Source organism: Gopherus flavomarginatus, chromosome 11, assembly GCF_025201925.1.
Source record: "Gopherus flavomarginatus isolate rGopFla2 chromosome 11, rGopFla2.mat.asm, whole genome shotgun sequence".
Classification (NCBI taxonomy): domain Eukaryota; kingdom Metazoa; phylum Chordata; order Testudines; family Testudinidae; genus Gopherus; species Gopherus flavomarginatus.
The window spans coordinates 589,131-605,555 of NC_066627.1; the positions used below are offsets into that span (position 1 = coordinate 589,131).

Consider the following 16,425-nt stretch of genomic DNA (forward strand, 5'->3'; position numbering starts at 1 on the left):
TCGGAGCCATGGGACGGGCAAGCGGCAGGGCGTCCCTCGCATGGCGAAATGTCAAGAGCCGGCCGTGTTCGGCGGCGGGGGGCCCTTCCGTTTCGGGACCCGCCGCTGAAGTGCCCCGAAGACTCGCGGCGGGTGCCCCCCCACAGGCGAATTACAGCGAAGCGGTATCCGCCGCTGAAGTGCAGCCCGCTCTTAGGCGGTAATTCGGTGGCGGGGGGGCCCCGCTGCGGGTCTTCGGGGCACTTCGGTGGCGGGTCCCGGAATGGAAGGGCCCCGCGCCGCCGAATTACCTCCGAAGACTGGGTTGCACTTCGGGGGCAGGTCCCGCTTTGGCTGTAATTCGCTGGCGGGGGGTCCTTCCCCCCAGAACGGAAGGACCCCCCCGCCGGCGAAGACCGGGAGCGGAAGAAGCTCCAGGGCCCGGCCCTGCAAGAGTTTTCCGGGCCCTCCGGAGTGAGTGAAGGACCCCGCTCCAGGGGCCCCAAAAAACTCTAGTGGGGGCCCCTGCGGAGCACGGGGCCTGTGGCAAATTGCCCCTCTTGCCCCCCCCCCGGGGCGGCCCTGATCAGCACCCACAAAACCGGTACACACAACACAGGGCTTTTCGGTCTTTTCACAATGTCTTTAATTCACTTCTCACCACGTAGAAAGAAGAACAATAAAAAGGAAAATGAATTAGAAAAAAAAAGACATGAAGCCAGAAACAGACCTTCCAGGAAGTGCAGAGGAAGGAATTTGTCCCATGAGTTCTCACCTGGGCTTCAGTTGCAGAACCCAGCCCGTTTCCTGTGTCTGTCACGCATTTCCGGAACACCGCGCTCCTCTGCTAGGCCGCTCTCGCATTAACCTCTCCCAGTGCTTCCGAGAAGTTGCCTTTAAATTGTTCTCGTAGCGACCTCTCAGCTTGTCCGGGCTCCAGCTGTCTGAGCACCATGGAGACATGTTTCATTCTCAGCCTTTGGGTCTTTAACCAACTAGGTAACCGGGCTCTGGGTTTCAGGAAAAAGAATCATGGAATTCGGCTCCCAACTCCCATCCTACCCAGAACCCGAACTCTGGTCCTACCCTGACCCAGATCCGAACGCCCCTGCTATCCTTAAATTTAATTTTTGCGTTAACCTTAATTTGTTTGAAATTAGGCGGATAACCCCCTTGGGTTATTTAAAAATTCCCAGCCAGTCCTGCCAATACACCTGGACAGGGCCCACGCTTCCATTTAGGCGACCGCCGCCAGGATTTGGGAGGGCGGCAGACTGCTCCGGTGGACCTCCGGCTGGCGTTCCTGCGGACGGTCCGCTGGTCCCGCGAGCCGGCCCTGCGTCTAGGGCACCAAAAACCCTCGCGCCGCTCCTGCACCTGGATGTTCTTGAACCAGAGTGTGTTGTTTCAGGTGCGGTGGTGGGTGACTCGATCCAGTCCAATGAACCCGAGGTGTCCAGGTCAGAAGGAGACACCGTGACCCTCAGCTGTTCCTACGATACCAGCTACACTGGGGCTGTCTATCTCTACTGGTACCGTCAGTATCCGAACCGAGCCCTGCAGTACATCCTCCGGAGAGGCGCAAAAGGAAGCACGTTCAGTGATACTGCAGGTTTCGCCCAGGAGAGGTTTTCTTCCCAGACTGATGACAGCTCCACAGTTCTGAACATCACAGCCCCGGAGCTGGCAGACACAGCGGTGTATCTCTGCGCCCTGCAGAGAGCACAGTGACAGAGCCTCGCATCAGAGCTGTACAAAAACTCTTCCAGCCCTGCTGCAGGGGATGGTACAGGCATTAAAACGGGCACTGGAGCCTTGAAAGAGAGTATTAGCGCTGGGTAAATATACAACTCCCATTAAAAGTTAAATGTTTATTTAAAGAGATGTTTCAAACATCGCCCTTGGATAAGATAATAGGCCTGATCTTTAATTAGGAAACTATTAACACCTCTTTTCCTGGGATGATCTATATCGGTGTAGAGTTTGTGTGGGAATCATCTGTAGTAAAACAAGGGTTAAAGGTGAGTACAAATGTAGATGAAGTGACCTATTGCTGAAAATACAAAATTGAGATGAAATGCGAATGAAAAATTTCCTTTAAAAAACGGACAATAGACTGTTGAATTGCTCATTTATGGTTGGATGGGGGTAAAATAGGCGAGTTAAAATGAGGGGAAAATTGTTGGAGATACCTATTTTTAAGTGGTGGGGGTAAAGCTGAAGTTACTCTCCCAGAGTCAAATCAATGCTCCTATTGTATAGACAGTTGCAATTTGGAGTAGATTTGCTTGGAAACTATTTAATTGCAAGGCAACTATTCCGGAGACTAAATGCTGAGAACCACGAACTCTTAACATGACAAGGCGTCGGCATCTGCTGGAGGAAAATATAAACATAGGCTGTCTTTTGAAACCCTTCCGTGCTCCTTAGATCTCCGCTTCAACTAAGGCTGTCGGCAGAGGCAGTAGAGGAAAGACGAAAATAATTATTTCAGGAGTTCTGGCTGGGCATTTCAAAGGAGGTTAACGGAGTTGAGTGCCTCATCCCATTACATTTTTTAAGAGAGCCCCAGACATTGGTTGCTGATAAACACATTCATGTCCAATCCCAGTGATAGGAGTGTCAAGAAATCTCAGCAGTCCCTATAGGAGATGGGAGCCCCCACTTTTTTTACAACTAGGGAAACTGAGGCATGGAGGATTACCCTTCGTCGCACTGAGTCCCAGAGCAGACTCTTGCCCACAAACCCCTCCCCCGTGAATCACACTGGTATGTCAGCTGCAGGCAGACCTGAACCCACTGCGTTTCCTGGATCTCCGATGACTCCTCTCTCTTCCTCTGCGCTGATTTCTAATTAATCTTTCACTGTTGTAGCTGCGACACTTATACTTGCGGATTATTCATTTTAACACATGAAATCTACTGACGACCATAAGAATGCCCATACTGGGTCAGACCAAAGGTCCATATAGCTTAGTATCCTGTCTTCCAACAGTGGTCAGTGCCAGGTGCCCCAGAGGGAATGAACAGAACAGGGAATCATCCACTGATCCATCCCCTGTCACCCATTTCGTTACCGTACTTTCACTGGGGTTACATTTCAGGGGAGGGAAAAGGCTCATCCTCTTCAGCAGTTTGTGGCACTGATATAATATAGGCAATGTGGCTGCCTCTGTCTGTAGTCCTGGGGGCCTTTCACACCCAGCAGGGATGCACATTTCAAAGAGGCATAAAACAGCTGAGCACCCAACTCCCCTAGTCCCCTTTGGAATCTCTGCCGAAGTGAGCAGGGGAGCCTGCTGTTGAGAATGGACAAGTCCGATGGGCACAAGGAGTGAGATGTGAACAGGATGGTTCCTGTGCCCATGTCCCTCTGAATTTAGAGCAAAAAGTGTTTCTATTATCAAGGGGAATATTTGAGGAGAGGGAGGGGCAGGTAACCTTCAGATTGTGAGCCAGATTGCAGCCCAATTTAAGGCAGACCGACAGCCCGAGCCCATCCAAGGCCCGTGCCATCTCCAAATTGCACCCATCACTCAAGCTGCTCCCATAGCCCCGCTCTTCCCCACAACCCATCTGTGTCTGGAATCCAGGCTCCGCCCACCCACAGCACCCACTTGCTCAGAGCAGTTCTACAAAGTGACCCCCTGGGACTCATTTCCCAGCTGTGTTAGGCTACCCGGAGCTACAGCCTGCGGGTACCAAAGAGACTCCTAGTTCAGGAGGCGGAGCTGGTAAATTTGCCCCAGAGAGAGAAGTAAATCTACCTGTGATGGTGCTGAACCTTTTGTACTGAACGGGGAACACCCGGCGATACAGCTTCTTTGCTGAGGGAAAATGAGGAGACCCTGGCAACTGTTCCCACGCCTGCTGCTACTGCTGGTGAACATTTCCTGTAAGTCTGGGGGCAGGAGACGCGACAGAAGATGCTGAACGTGCTGGTGGATTTAAGAGACAAGACTAATTCCCTGACTCTCTCATTGCTTTGCTAGCCAGGCATCGTTCTCTGTATTGGATGGGGATAGAGGACTCCTGGGTTCAATTCCCAGTGCTTGCCTGCTGGAGTTCCTTCCCTTTTGTGTGCCTCAGTTTCCCCTCCCATCCTTTGCTTGGCTATTTAATCTGCAAACTCTTTGGGACAGGGGATGTCTCTTACTGTGCCTTTGGAAATCTCACTGACAGCAATAATCTAAGGAAAATAGGAGTCGTGGACCAGATGCAAAGACCCTGGAAATGAAGAGAAACTCCTCTGGGCTTTGCCTCTGGCCAGTGTGTGAACGGGACAGAGGTGCCCTGTCATCTATGGGATGCGTCTTTTCTCTTCTGCCCATAGGCGGGAGCTGCCAGGGCGAGGTGCACCAGAACCTATCTGCGGTCACTCGGGAAGGGCAGAAGAGCAGCATCGCTTGCCACTACAAGATAAGCAATTTCAGGAGTTTGCAGTGGTTCAGGGAGCTTCCGGGAGGCCAGCCTGTTTCCCTGCTGATTCTGGTGTCCGATGGGAAACAAACCAAGGAGCCCAACCTCAGTGCGGAGCTCGACAAGGGGAAGCAGCTGAGTTCCCTGCACATCAGAGAATCACAGCTGGGAGATGCAGCCACCTACTTCTGTGCCTTGGGGACACAGTGACACAGGAGCACTGGCAGCCTGTGAAAAAACTCCCCAGCTAGAGAGTAACTGTCAGGCTGGCTGGCGGCACAAGAAGACCTACTTCTTACACAGTGCATCTCTGAGCGTGCTTCGCCTTCCTTGTCACGGTCAGACCCCAGCACCCTGGTGAGGCAGGGCAGTGAGAGGATCCCCATCGCACAGATGGGGAGCTAAGACAGAGAGAGGCTGAGGAGGAAATGCACTTGGGGAATACCTGTTAGGGAAAGACCTCCAAGGCAGTGGCCCTCAACCTTCCCAGACTAGGGTTCCCCTTTCAGGAGTCTGGTTTGTCTTGTGGACCCCCAAGTTTCACCTCACTGAAAAACTACTTGCTTACAAAACTCAGACCTAAAAATACAGAAGTGTCTCCATCACACTAGTACTGAACAATGGTTGACTTTCTCATTTGTACCATGTAATTATAAAATAAATCAACTGGAATATAAATATTGTACCTACATTTCAGTGTATAGTATATAGAGCAGTAGAAAGAAGTCATTGTCTGATGAAATTTTAGTTGGTACCAACTTCGCTAGCGCTTTTTAGGTAGCATGTAGGCAGATAGCTAGATGAATTGGTACCCCCAAGAAGATATTTGTGTATCCCCAAGGGTAGGCACGCCCCTAGTTGAGAACCACTGTTTTAAGGAGTCTGAAGGTTTGGAGGGAGGAAGAAAACTAAAAGATAAAATATAAAAACAAATGGAAAGAAAGAAAGAAAGAAAGAAAGAAAGAAAGAAAGAAAGAAAGAAAGAAAGAAAGAAAGAAAGAAAGAAAGAAAGAAAGAAAAGTGATGGGTGGATTTATGGATACATAGGGAGGGAGAGAGACAGGCATAAGAAACAGAAATGGAGATACATTAGAAAGAATGATCACCTGTGGCTCAAAATAGCCCCCTTTCTTGGGGGACCATTAGACACTGAGGATTAAACTGAGACTGATCTCCGGTTGCCACAGACTGCACCTCTGCAGCACAAGGCTGAGACAGCGGCAGAGTGTTTGTGCATAGCTGGCACTGCCCACTCCCATGAAGTCCAGCTCTGGGGATCACCCCTTTGTCCAGGGGGAGGCAAGTCAGACTGTTAAACCCAGCAACAAGGGAACTATGGAGCAGAGAGACGAAATGTACCAACGGTGACAACCACAGCGGGATTCACTTCAGTGTGTACGTCTCTGGCCAGGAGGGGGCAGCATTTCTGACGAAGAGGAAGGAGATTGAGGTCAATACAGTTGCACCTGTCTATTGTGTCTGTGCCCGGCAGAGGGCAGCTTTCCCCTAAGACACCAGAGGCAAAGGGTTACTCCGGGGCATGGTTCTGTTTTTCTGAGACTAGGGGTTTGTCCCTGATTGGCTGGGCTCATTAATGTGTCTGATCTCTCTAGCAAAGAGGGACAGATTTTGCATCACTGTCCTGGAAGCAGGGGAAAAGCATCATCCCTTGGCCTCAGTGCACTGAGGGGTAACCCGGAGCAGCAATGAAGAGGCAGCTGACAGCCTTGTCGGTGATACTGTCCTTTCAGTTCTACTGTAAGTCCAGGGGCAGTTTGTCTGTCTAGACTGTGAGTGTGTCAGGGCGGGGGCTTTTCCCCACGGTGTCTGTGCAGTGCCCAGAGTAACAGGATCTCAGTTCCTGGGGGTCTCTGCAGCGTCCGGCACAATGCCCCTCCCCCAGCTCAGTTCAGTTCTGTTGTATGTTTGTGGAGGTTTTGTCTGTTGAGCTCTGGGGGACAGGAACTGTCTTGTATTCGGTGTCTCTGCAGCGCCTTGCACAAGACACTCTGATCTAGGCTGGGTCCCCAGGTGCTATAATGATAACTCATGGAGTTTAAAGCCGGCAAGGCTCTAATCTGACCTCCTGTTCCCCGAACAGGCCACAGAGTTGCACTGAGTTACTCCAGTACTGAGATAATAATAATGTGGGGACGAGGAAGGTCTGGTGCTTTAGCTACTAGAAGTGAGCTCATTTCCTGGCTCCGCCAGAGACTACCTGACCTTGGGCAAGTGACTTAGGCTTGGATTTTGGAAGGAGACCAACAAAGTCAGGTGCCCAAATCCCACTGAAACTGCAATATGCATTGAGTGCCTGGCTCCTATGAAAACACCCTCTCTGATTGCCCCGTGCCTCAGTTCCCCAGAGCAGGACCCTGAATTCATCCAGCAGTTCTAGTCCCTGATGACCCAAGAGGCCTCTCCATTCTCCAGGAGATGCTGTGCTGAACATCACAGGAACGGAGCAGGCACTCAGCTGCTGCTTAACAGGGTAGGTTTGTTGTCTTTGATGGAGCCGCATAGATTTACACCAAGGCCCATGGTATTAAGAGATTCTGATTTATTTTGGCTGAAGAAGGAACAGTGATAAGGAGCAACCACTGGGGAGGATGAGGGGCTGATGAGAACAGAACAAGCTCATCTGTTGCTTCTCCATCTACCTTTGTCTACAGGGGTGAGCTGCCAAATTGAAGTGGGTCAGAGTCCTCCGTCTCTGACCAGATCCCAAGGGGAGATCTCCATTCTGACCTGCAGCTACTCAGCAACAGTGTCCTACGTACAGTGGTACAGGCTGTTTCCTGGGGAAAGTCCTGTCTTCCTGCTGAGCCTGTATGAGGATGGGAATGTTACCCATGGCTCAAATTTCATAGCCCAGCTCTTGAAAAGGGAGAGACGGAGCCATCTACACATTGACGGTTCTCAGCTCGCTGACTCAGCCGGCTATTTCTGCGCCGTGGGAACACGGTGAAACAAAAGTGGCCGCCCTCCTGTACAAAATCTTTACCTGCTAGGGGGCAGCGTTTTGCCTTGAAAGACGTGTGTTGGAGAGGAAGGTAATTGCATAGGTCTCTGCAGTGAGTCTGTGTTTTGTCTGGGAGGGAAGGGCCTTGTTGCTGATAGGGCGAGAACGGAGGTGTCTTGCCTCTCAAGCAGGAGAAATGCAAGTAGATTAAGAAAGCTCCAGGAGAGGACGGAGGAGCCTGCAGGTGATAAATACGCAAGGATCCAGGAATCCTTCTAGGTCCCGGGTCACAGAAATGAGGGGCAGCGCAAGGAAGAGGTGTCCTGGGGCCCTACTAGTGATCCTGGTCATTCATCTTTACTGTAAGTCCCGCGGCTCTTTAAATCCCTTGATAATAATGGGAGCCAAGATTCTCAGAAGTGACGAGTGATTCTGGGTGCTCCCGTTTCATAGATTTTAAGGCAGAAGGGAAGACTGTGATCATTTAGTCTGACGTCCTGCGCCCCAGGCAACTTCCCCAGTGATCCCTGTATTGGGCCCCTGCCCTGTGTTGAGCTGGAGAAAGACATCCAGTCTTGATCTAAAGACTCCAAGCTGGAGAATCCACCCAGTTCCCTAGGTAAGTTGCTCCAATGGCTAATTACCATTACAGAGGTGGCACCTTATGTCTAGCCTGAATTTCTCTAGCTTCAGCTCCCTCCATGGGCTCTTGTCATGCCTTTGTCTGCTATATTAAAGAGCCAGTTACTCAGAAATCTCCTTCTCACCTAGATGCAGAGAGACTGGGATAAAGCTACGTTTTAAGAATTATTACAAGAATGGCTTAAATCATCCTGTAGTCAGATGCTAGAGCATTGTCCTATAACTGATGTTCCTGAGCTGAAATCAGATGTCACTAGTATTTGTATTACCTCAGTGCCCAGGAGCCCGGCAGCGAACCAGGACCCCACTGAGCAAGGCATTGTCCAGACACGGGACAGGAGATTCCCTTTCCCAGAGACCTTACTGTCTAATTAGCCTAGACTACAGCTCACACTGAAATCCCATGCACACGTCATTCTTGGCATCACAGTCTCAATCATTCCTGTCGCTCTTTTCTGGCTGCCTGGTGACACAGCCTCTGATAATCAGACTCTACGGTGTCTCGCGTTGGGCACCCAAGAATCATGAGTCACTTTTGTAAATCTTAACCCAGGGGAGGTGATGAATGCCAGAATAATGTGAAAATGATGCTTTCTTCTGTTCTCCTGGGATTTCGGGATGACGGAGGGACCTGATTCATTGATCATTCTGTTTACAAATCTCAATTCCCTTTCCCACTAGGTGTAAGTTGCCAGGTTAATGTGGCGCAGAGCCCGCTCTCCCTGAGCGTCTCTGAAGGACAGGACTCCAGCCTGACTTGCAGTTACTCTGGCACGGTGAGAAATGTGCAGTGGTACCACCAGGCCCCAGGGGAAAGCCCCACCCTCCTGGGGATTCTGTATAAGGATGAGCGTGCCACGTGGGGGCTGAATCTCAGAGCTGAGCTCCAGACCACAGAGAAGTATAGTTGCCTGAACATCACCGAGGTGCAGCTGCAAGACGCAGCCACCTACCTCTGTGCAGTGGAGGCACAGTGACACAAAGGGCACCCCAGCCTGTGCAAAAACTGTAGGCTGGAATTGTCAAAGGTGCCTAAGGGGGCGAGGCACCCAAACCCCATTGAAATCCAGTGAGAGTTGTGCACCTGACTCCTTGGGGTCCTTTGAAAATCCCAGCAGACGGATCATCCCCCATAGACCCCCACTACCACCCCAGGACCCACCCCTGCTCCCTGTCCCCTGACTGCCCTGACCCCTCGCTGAGTCCTGACAGACCCCCGGAACACCGACAATCTAACCCCCCCATTCCCTGCCCCGACTAATCCCCTCAACCTCTGCCCTCTCTCTGTGCCCTGACTGTCCGTGGGACTCCCTGCCGCTTAGCCAACCCCCCTAGCCCTGGCCCCTTATCCCTGGCTCCCCCCTCACTCGGAGCCTCAGCAGATTCAGGAGCTTCGCTCGACAGAGGCAGCGTGTCTCTGCCAGGGCCTGAGCTCCGCCCCGCTCAGAGCCGCGTGGTCATGGTGCGCGGCTGGGAGCTCCAGGCTGAGTGGAGGGAGCTGAGCTCAGCCTGGAGCTCCCAGCCCTGCCCCCTGACCACGTGGCTCTGAGCGGGGCGGGCTCAGGGCCCCGCCGGGGCACGGTGCAGCTGACCGGGAAGCTGCCTGATGGGCTGAGGCTCTGGGAGAGGGGAAGAGACGAGGCAGGGTGGGGCCGGTGAGGGAGTCTCAACCATGCTCGTGGGGTCCCCTGCAGAGCCAGTGGCCTGGGGCAAATTGCCCCCCTTGCCTCCCACTCTGGGTGGCCCTGGTATGCTGTGAGCGCGGGTGACGCTAGGGAAACCAGATGCTGAGTGTAATAGCATTTGTTTTAACCACTGGAATAAATTGCCTAGGGAGGTTGTGGAATCTCCCTCACTGGAAATTTTTAAGAGCTGGTTAGACAAACACCTGTCAGGGATGGTCTAGATGGTGCTTGGTCCTGCTTTGAGTGCAGGGAAGTGGACTTGATGGCCTCTCAATGTTCCTCCCAGTCCTATGATTGTATTCTATCTCTGAGGTTGTCCCCTATTCATGATAAGGGAAAATCATCAGCTCTAAGTAATGGTGCAAGTTTCCATTGGAGCGATGTCTGCAGTTCACCTGCTGGGGATGTGGCCCATTGACCTGTCAATGGAGCTATGGCCGATTGACATCAGCTCGGAGGTGGTTCGTAATCAGTAACATGAGATGATCCTTGGTTTCTGTAACATCTTGGATTTATTTTCTCTTTCGTACCCAGGGGGGAGCTGCCAAGTGGAGGTGAATCAGGGCACATCAGTGGTCACTTTGGAAGGGCAGAGCAGCAGGATCTCCTGCCGATACAGGCTCTGGTCCTGTCCAGTTTGCATTGGTTCAGACAGCCCGCAGGGCAGAGCCCTGCCTCCCTATTGATGCCGTATCAGGGTGAGAACACCACACAGGGCAGGAATTTCACAACAAGCTCTTTCCAGACAAGAGGCTGAGCTACCTGCATATCAGCAACTCCACGCTTGGAGATGCAGCCAGGTCCTTCTGTGCAGTGGAGACACAGTGACACAGGGCTATGCAAAAGCTCTGCAGCTGGGCTCCAGCCACATTTATTAATAAGGGGGCTTGCAAACTTAGCAGCTGCTTCTCCACAGCCTCACCTGGATGTTGCCCTTCATACTAGATGCCTGTGCTATGCAGGGGATCAGACCAGATGATCATAATGGTCCTCAAAAGTATATTTATTAGGGAATGTGGGAAAAAGCTCCCCATTTCACTAAACTCTCCTGTGATAAGGAGAAAGACATTCACAGCCGTAGCCACCCCTGTGTCATAAACAGATAGCTAAGGGTTAATGTCTCTTTCACCTGAAGCACCTGACCAGAGGACCAATCAGGAAACCGGATTTTTTCAACTTTGGGTGGAGGGAATTTTGTGTCTGAGGTCTTTGTTTTCTGTCTGCCTGCTTTCTCTGAGCTTTGAAGAAGTAGTTTCTGCTTTCTAATCTTCTGTTTCTAAGAGTAAGGACAAAGAGATCAGATAGTAAGTTATATGGTTTCTTTTCTTTGGTATTTGCATGAATATAAGTGCTGGAGTGCTTTAATTTGTATTCTTTTTGAATAAGGCTGTTTATTCATATTTCTTTTAAGCAATTGACCCTGTATGTGTCACCTTAATACAGAGAGACCATTTGTATGTATTTTTCTTTCTTTTTTTTATAAAGCTTTCTTTTTAAAACCTGTTGGAGTTTTCTTTACTGGGAAATTTCAGGGAAATTGAGTCTGTACTCACCAGGGATTTGGGGGGAGGAAGAAATCAGGGGGAGATCTGTGTGTGTTGGATTTGCTAGCCTGATTTTGCCTTCCCTCTGGGTGAAGAGGAAAGGGCTTTTGTTTCCAGGACTGGGAACGGAGAGGGAGAGTCACTCTGTTTGGATTCACAGAGCTTGTGTCTGTGTATCTCTCCAGGAGCACCTGGAGGGGGGAAGGGAAAAAGGATTATTTCCCTTTGTTGTGAGACTCAAGGGATTTGGGTCTTGGGGTCCCCAGGGAAGGTTTTTCAGGGGGACCAGAGTGCCCCAAAACACTCTAATTTTTTGGGTGGTGGCAGCAAGTACCAGGTCCAAGCTGGTAACTAAGCTTGGAGGTTTTTCATGCTAACCCCCATATTTTGGACGCTAAGGTCCAAATCTGGGACTAAAGGTATGATACCCTGTTTTCCCCTGAAATAAAGACAAAGAAACACAACCTCCTCCAAGCAGAGCTTTGTATGACCTGAAACAGGAGAAGATGTAGAAACTTCCTGAAGTCCCATGAGGAATTTGTGATGTGGAGTAGCAAGTCTGAGCTTCCGGTGCAAAGCTGTGGCACAAGAGGGCTGACGTGGTCCTTGATGTACAAACGGGAGTAGTGAGTAGAGGTGATTTTACCTCTGTATGTGGCATTGCTGACAGCAATGCTGGAATACAGTGGCCAGTTCTGACATCCACATTTTAAAAGGATATTGAAAAATTCGAGAAGGTGCCAAAAAGAGCCACAAAAATTATTCAAAAGCTGGAGACAATGCCAAACAGCATGAAACTTAAAGACTCAATTGGTTTAATCGAAAAGGTCAAGTGATGACTTGTTTATGGTGTATAAATACCTTCCTGGGGAGAACATTCCTGGTTCTAAATGGGCTGTTTAATCTAGTGGAGAAAGACACAACAAGAACCAATATGTCTGGAAGCTGAAGCCAGCCAAATTCAAATTAAGCATAAAAAACCCAAAAAACATTGAGGATGATTAACCACTGGCCCAAACTAACAAGGGAAGTGGCAGATTCTCTATTTCTTGATGCCTTCAACCCAAGATTGGCTGCCTTTCTTTGAAAGGGTTAGTAGCCTAATGCAGGGGTTCCCAAACTTGGTCTGTGGCTTGTTCAGGGTAAGTCCCTGGTGGGCTGTGAGCAGGGCCGGCTCTAGGTTTTTTGCTGCCCCAAGCAAAAAAATGTTTCTGTGCCCCCCAGCCCCACCCCAACTCCACCCCTTTTCCACCCCATTCCAACCCCTTCCCTAAATCCCTGGCCCTGCCTCCTCCTCCGGGTGCACCGCATTTCCCCTCCTACCCCTCCCTCCCAGGCAAGCAGGGAGGGCTGCAGGAAGTAACCTGGGGGGGGGGCAGAGGAACCACTCCCCCCAGCTCACCTCCACTCCACAGCGAATTGCATGCATCTCAGCGTAGAAGCAGCATGTCTGTGGCTCTGCCTCAGACCTTCTGTTTGCTTCTTTGGTTTTCTGGTAGGCTTGTCTGAGCTCCTTAACTTTCACGTGGCACTGTAGCAAATCCCTATTGTGGCCTCTTTGCATCATGGCCTTGTAGATTTTTTCAAATGTTTTGGCATTTCATCTTGGAATGTAGTTCTGCTAGCACGGAATCATCTCCCCATATAGCGATCAGATCCAGTACCTCCCATGCGGTCCATGCTGGAGCTTTTTTTTGATTCTCAGACTGCATGGATACCTGTGCTGATGAGCTCTGCATGGTCACCTGTGCTGATCAGCTCTCCATGCTGGGCAACAGGAAATGAAATTCAAAAGTTCCCGGGGCTTTTCCTGTCTACCTGGCCAGTGCATCTGAGTTCAGATTGCTGTCCAGAGCGGTCACAATGGTGCGCTGTGGGATAGCTCCCGGAGGCCAATACTGTCGAATTGTATCCACACTAACCCTAATTCAAACTGGCAATGTCGATTAGCACTAATCCCCTCATCGGGGAGGAGTACAGAAATAGATTTTAAGAGCCCTTTCTGTTGAAGTAAATGGTTTTGTTGTGTGGACGGATGCAGGGTTAATTCAATTTAATGCTGCTAAATTCAACCTAAAGTCATAGTGTAGACCACGCCTTACATGCGAAGTTACAAGGAGACCACAGACAGGAAAAGGGTGTGTTTGCGTGTGTACGTGTATAGGGGGAGAGGGAATTGCTGCAGCTGGGTTCCTGGAGATGAAAACCTCTAACTGATTTCTGGGAATCAGCAGCACAGCTGTGCTCAGAAATTCACCACAAAGGGGAAAGCTGGAAGACGACACAGCAGACTGTGATCCAACGACTGGAAGGACCTGTAGTGAGACGCACTGCCCCACTCCCCATGAGTGTGGGCTGCGGCAGGCCAGGGCGCCTGCACAGACACGGAGCCAATTAAAGAAGGGCTTATTGTGAGCCAATCAGGGCCCAAAGTGGAGACAGCCAATCAGGGCCAGGCTCAGCCCTATAAGAAGGCTGCCCAGGAAGGGAGCCCTCAGTCTGTCCCAGCCCTTTGAGAGGGAGAGGTTAGGCTCCAAGGGTGGTAGACTAGCACCGGACAGCACAGTGCTGGTCAGGCTTGGGGAGCAAAAGGGAGCTCTAGCCCAGAGCCTGCCAGGCTGCTGCCCTGAAGGGAAGGGCCTAGCGGGTGCAAGGGGCCGTCGGGGAAGCGGCCCAGGGAAGCAGACAGGTGAGGGGAGAGAAGGAAGACAGCGAGGCTGCTACTAGAGGGTCCCTGGGCCAGGACCCAGAGTAGAGGGTGGGCCTGGGTTCCCCCCTTGCAGTACACCCAGCCATTGGTCGTAGGCAGCGGCCATTATAGACTACGCCAGGTCCCTGACAAGAGGTATTAGACTCAGAGGGTGTGGTTGGACATGGTGACTGGGGTGTAGGACTGCTGATCAACTCCCTCCCCTCCGAAGGGGATGCAGATGGACTAGGGGGCACTGCTGGAGGACAGTGGCCTCAAAGAGGATGCTACTGAGCAGGGAGCAATGCGGGTCCAGAGATGCCAACTGAGGGCAAAATAATGACAGGACGCTACCAGGAGGGGGCACGCCACTGGACAGAGCTAATTCTCAGAGGCACCAGTGGGAGGTGCCAGGTGGTGAGTCCCAACTCCGTTACAGGACCTTTATTGAGAGAAGATTTTTGGTAGCCGAGGGTGTGACGTTATCTAATTACAATATAACCATATAAATCACTGTTGCTACCACTATTATATATTTGCAGCAAATCTTGCACAAAGGTTGCCGAGTGAGGTGTCTATGAAAAGGTTCTGGTTTGCTGATTATGATTATGCTATCTGTATGCATGTAACATTTTTGTATGTGAAGTTATAAGTATTGAATATCCACCAAATTTATGAGGATTGTCTGCCCCATGCTTTGCAGTTCACCTTAATTTGAGTGGCCATAGCTATCCCTCACTGGGACACAGTCACAGCCAGATATGACATGTAAGATATCTGCAAAAATGTTATAATTTGCCAGATATGATAATCTTGTTTGAATGTTTGTATCATCTTTGTATTATGAGTTACAGCTATGTATGTCTGTATTTCAAACTTGTGCTGTGCTTCTGGGTGAAACCCCCAGACAGTTTGGCATCAGCACTGCCTAGCCTGCTTGATGGCGCATTAAGGGCCATCAGCTACACAACTGACCCATCGAGAGAAGGCAGACACACCTTGTGAGTCAGCAAGGCAGGGACATGCCTGTGGACAGAGCTTTAAGGCCTCCGAGCCATGTGCTGGGCAGCTTGTGTTTAAAACAGAGGAAGTTAAGGCCACATGGCAAAAGACTATATAAAAAGCAGCTGCACCTTCTCCATTTTATCTTCATTCCTGCTTCTGACTTCTGGAGGGACTTTGCTACAGACTGAAGCTCTGAACAAAGGACTGAATGACCCATCCGAGCTGTGGATGTACTCCAGAGACTTGACTTAAACCAGCAGTTTATTCCATCATTGCTACAAACCTGAACCAAGAACTTTGCCATTACTGGATGTAATTGATTTCTGTAACCATTTTAACTTTCTTTCTTTCTAAAAATAAACCTTTAGATTTTAGATACTAAACGATTGGCATCAGAGTGATTTTTGGGTAAGATATAAGGTATCTATTGAACTGAGTGTGTGGCTGGTCCCTTGTGATCAGAAGAACCTAGTATTGGATTAGACTGGTTGTAAAGAACCACTCATCTGTGAATCCAGTGTTTTTGGTGATGATATAAGAACTGGAATGCCTGAGGAATCTGCCTTTAAATTTTCTTGTCAGCCAGTGCAGTGAAACAGGAGTTTACTTTTGTGGCTGGTTTGGTATATCTTATAAAAGAATAACCACCAGTTTTGGGTTGTGTCTGCCCTATTTCTCAGCAGTTTGTCCTGAATTTGGTATCCTCAGTTGTGACCCACAAAGGCATGGTTACATAGGGTCTTTAATCTAGCAGAGCAAGTCAGAATGAGATCCAATGCTGGGAAACTGAACAAACTCACGCTAGAAATAAAGCAAAAAATTTCCAGAGTGAGTGTTTCAGTTACCCATTGCATCAACTTATCTAACGAGGTGGTGGGTTCTTCATCACTTGGATAGTTCAAACCCAGACTGGATTTCTCTTTTTGAAGGACATACTATAGCTCAGGCGTAGGGAGCACTGGCTGAAATTCTGTCTTGTGTAATACAGGAGAGCAGATCACAAGATCATAATGGTACTTTCTGGCCTCACAAATCCATGAGCCTGCTGAATAAATCCCTGGTTGCGAAGGCTGGAATTGTCACAGGCTCCTCCCGGTGTTAGGCACCCACATTCTATTGAAATTCAAGGGGGATTTAAGTGCCTAACTCCCCACAGACCCTTTGAAAATCACAAATGAAATTGTGCAGTTGATCAGCAAAAAGGCCTATGCACCACGTAAATCTCAGTTCAACCCTCAGTGCATAATTTAATTTGTGATGGCCCCTCTGAACAGGGGCAAATATCACTGTATAAAAAGAGCTGCTTAGGCAGAACTGAAAAAAGTACCTCCCAGAGTTATACTAGTGGGTCATTGAACCAGAAATGGTTGAAGCAGCATTTGATTTCGTTTATAGCTCTGTTTGATTAAGAGTTACTGCACACAAAGAGAGAAGGGGCTGCCAGCTGGACATGTCACTGTTGTATTTCAGTATTTGTAGTGATTTGGAGCATTCGTTAGC

At 49.9% G+C, this 16,425-nt stretch overlaps 2 protein-coding genes, 1 long non-coding RNA gene and 3 gene segments (V, D, J or C); 5 read left to right on the forward strand and 1 right to left on the reverse strand.

The window, feature by feature from the left end:
- Positions 1–1,713, forward strand: part of LOC127031399 (T cell receptor alpha variable 38-1-like) — a 130,996-nt gene extending 129,283 nt beyond the window's left edge. Inside the window, 1 exon segment of the V gene segment in view lies at positions 1,592–1,713. Coding sequence covers positions 1,592–1,710 — 119 coding nt within the window.
- The window catches only part of LOC127031398 (uncharacterized), a 414,252-nt gene that overhangs the window by 216,267 nt on the left and 181,560 nt on the right, over positions 1–16,425 (forward strand). The window lies entirely within an intron of this gene.
- LOC127031428 (uncharacterized) overlaps positions 1–16,425 on the reverse strand; it is a 298,017-nt gene that overhangs the window by 124,819 nt on the left and 156,773 nt on the right. The window contains exon 2 of the long non-coding RNA XR_007768544.1: positions 1,066–1,119. This is a non-coding gene — a long non-coding RNA (uncharacterized LOC127031428). The remainder of the gene's footprint in view (positions 1–1,065; positions 1,120–16,425) is intronic.
- The window catches only part of LOC127031402 (uncharacterized), a 119,427-nt gene that overhangs the window by 81,046 nt on the left and 21,956 nt on the right, over positions 1–16,425 (forward strand). The gene's annotated exons all lie outside the window — the stretch shown is intronic.
- Positions 1–16,425, forward strand: part of LOC127031408 (T cell receptor alpha variable 27-like) — a 125,980-nt gene that overhangs the window by 68,501 nt on the left and 41,054 nt on the right.
- LOC127031404 (T cell receptor alpha variable 38-1-like) overlaps positions 1–16,425 on the forward strand; it is a 255,799-nt gene that overhangs the window by 3,491 nt on the left and 235,883 nt on the right.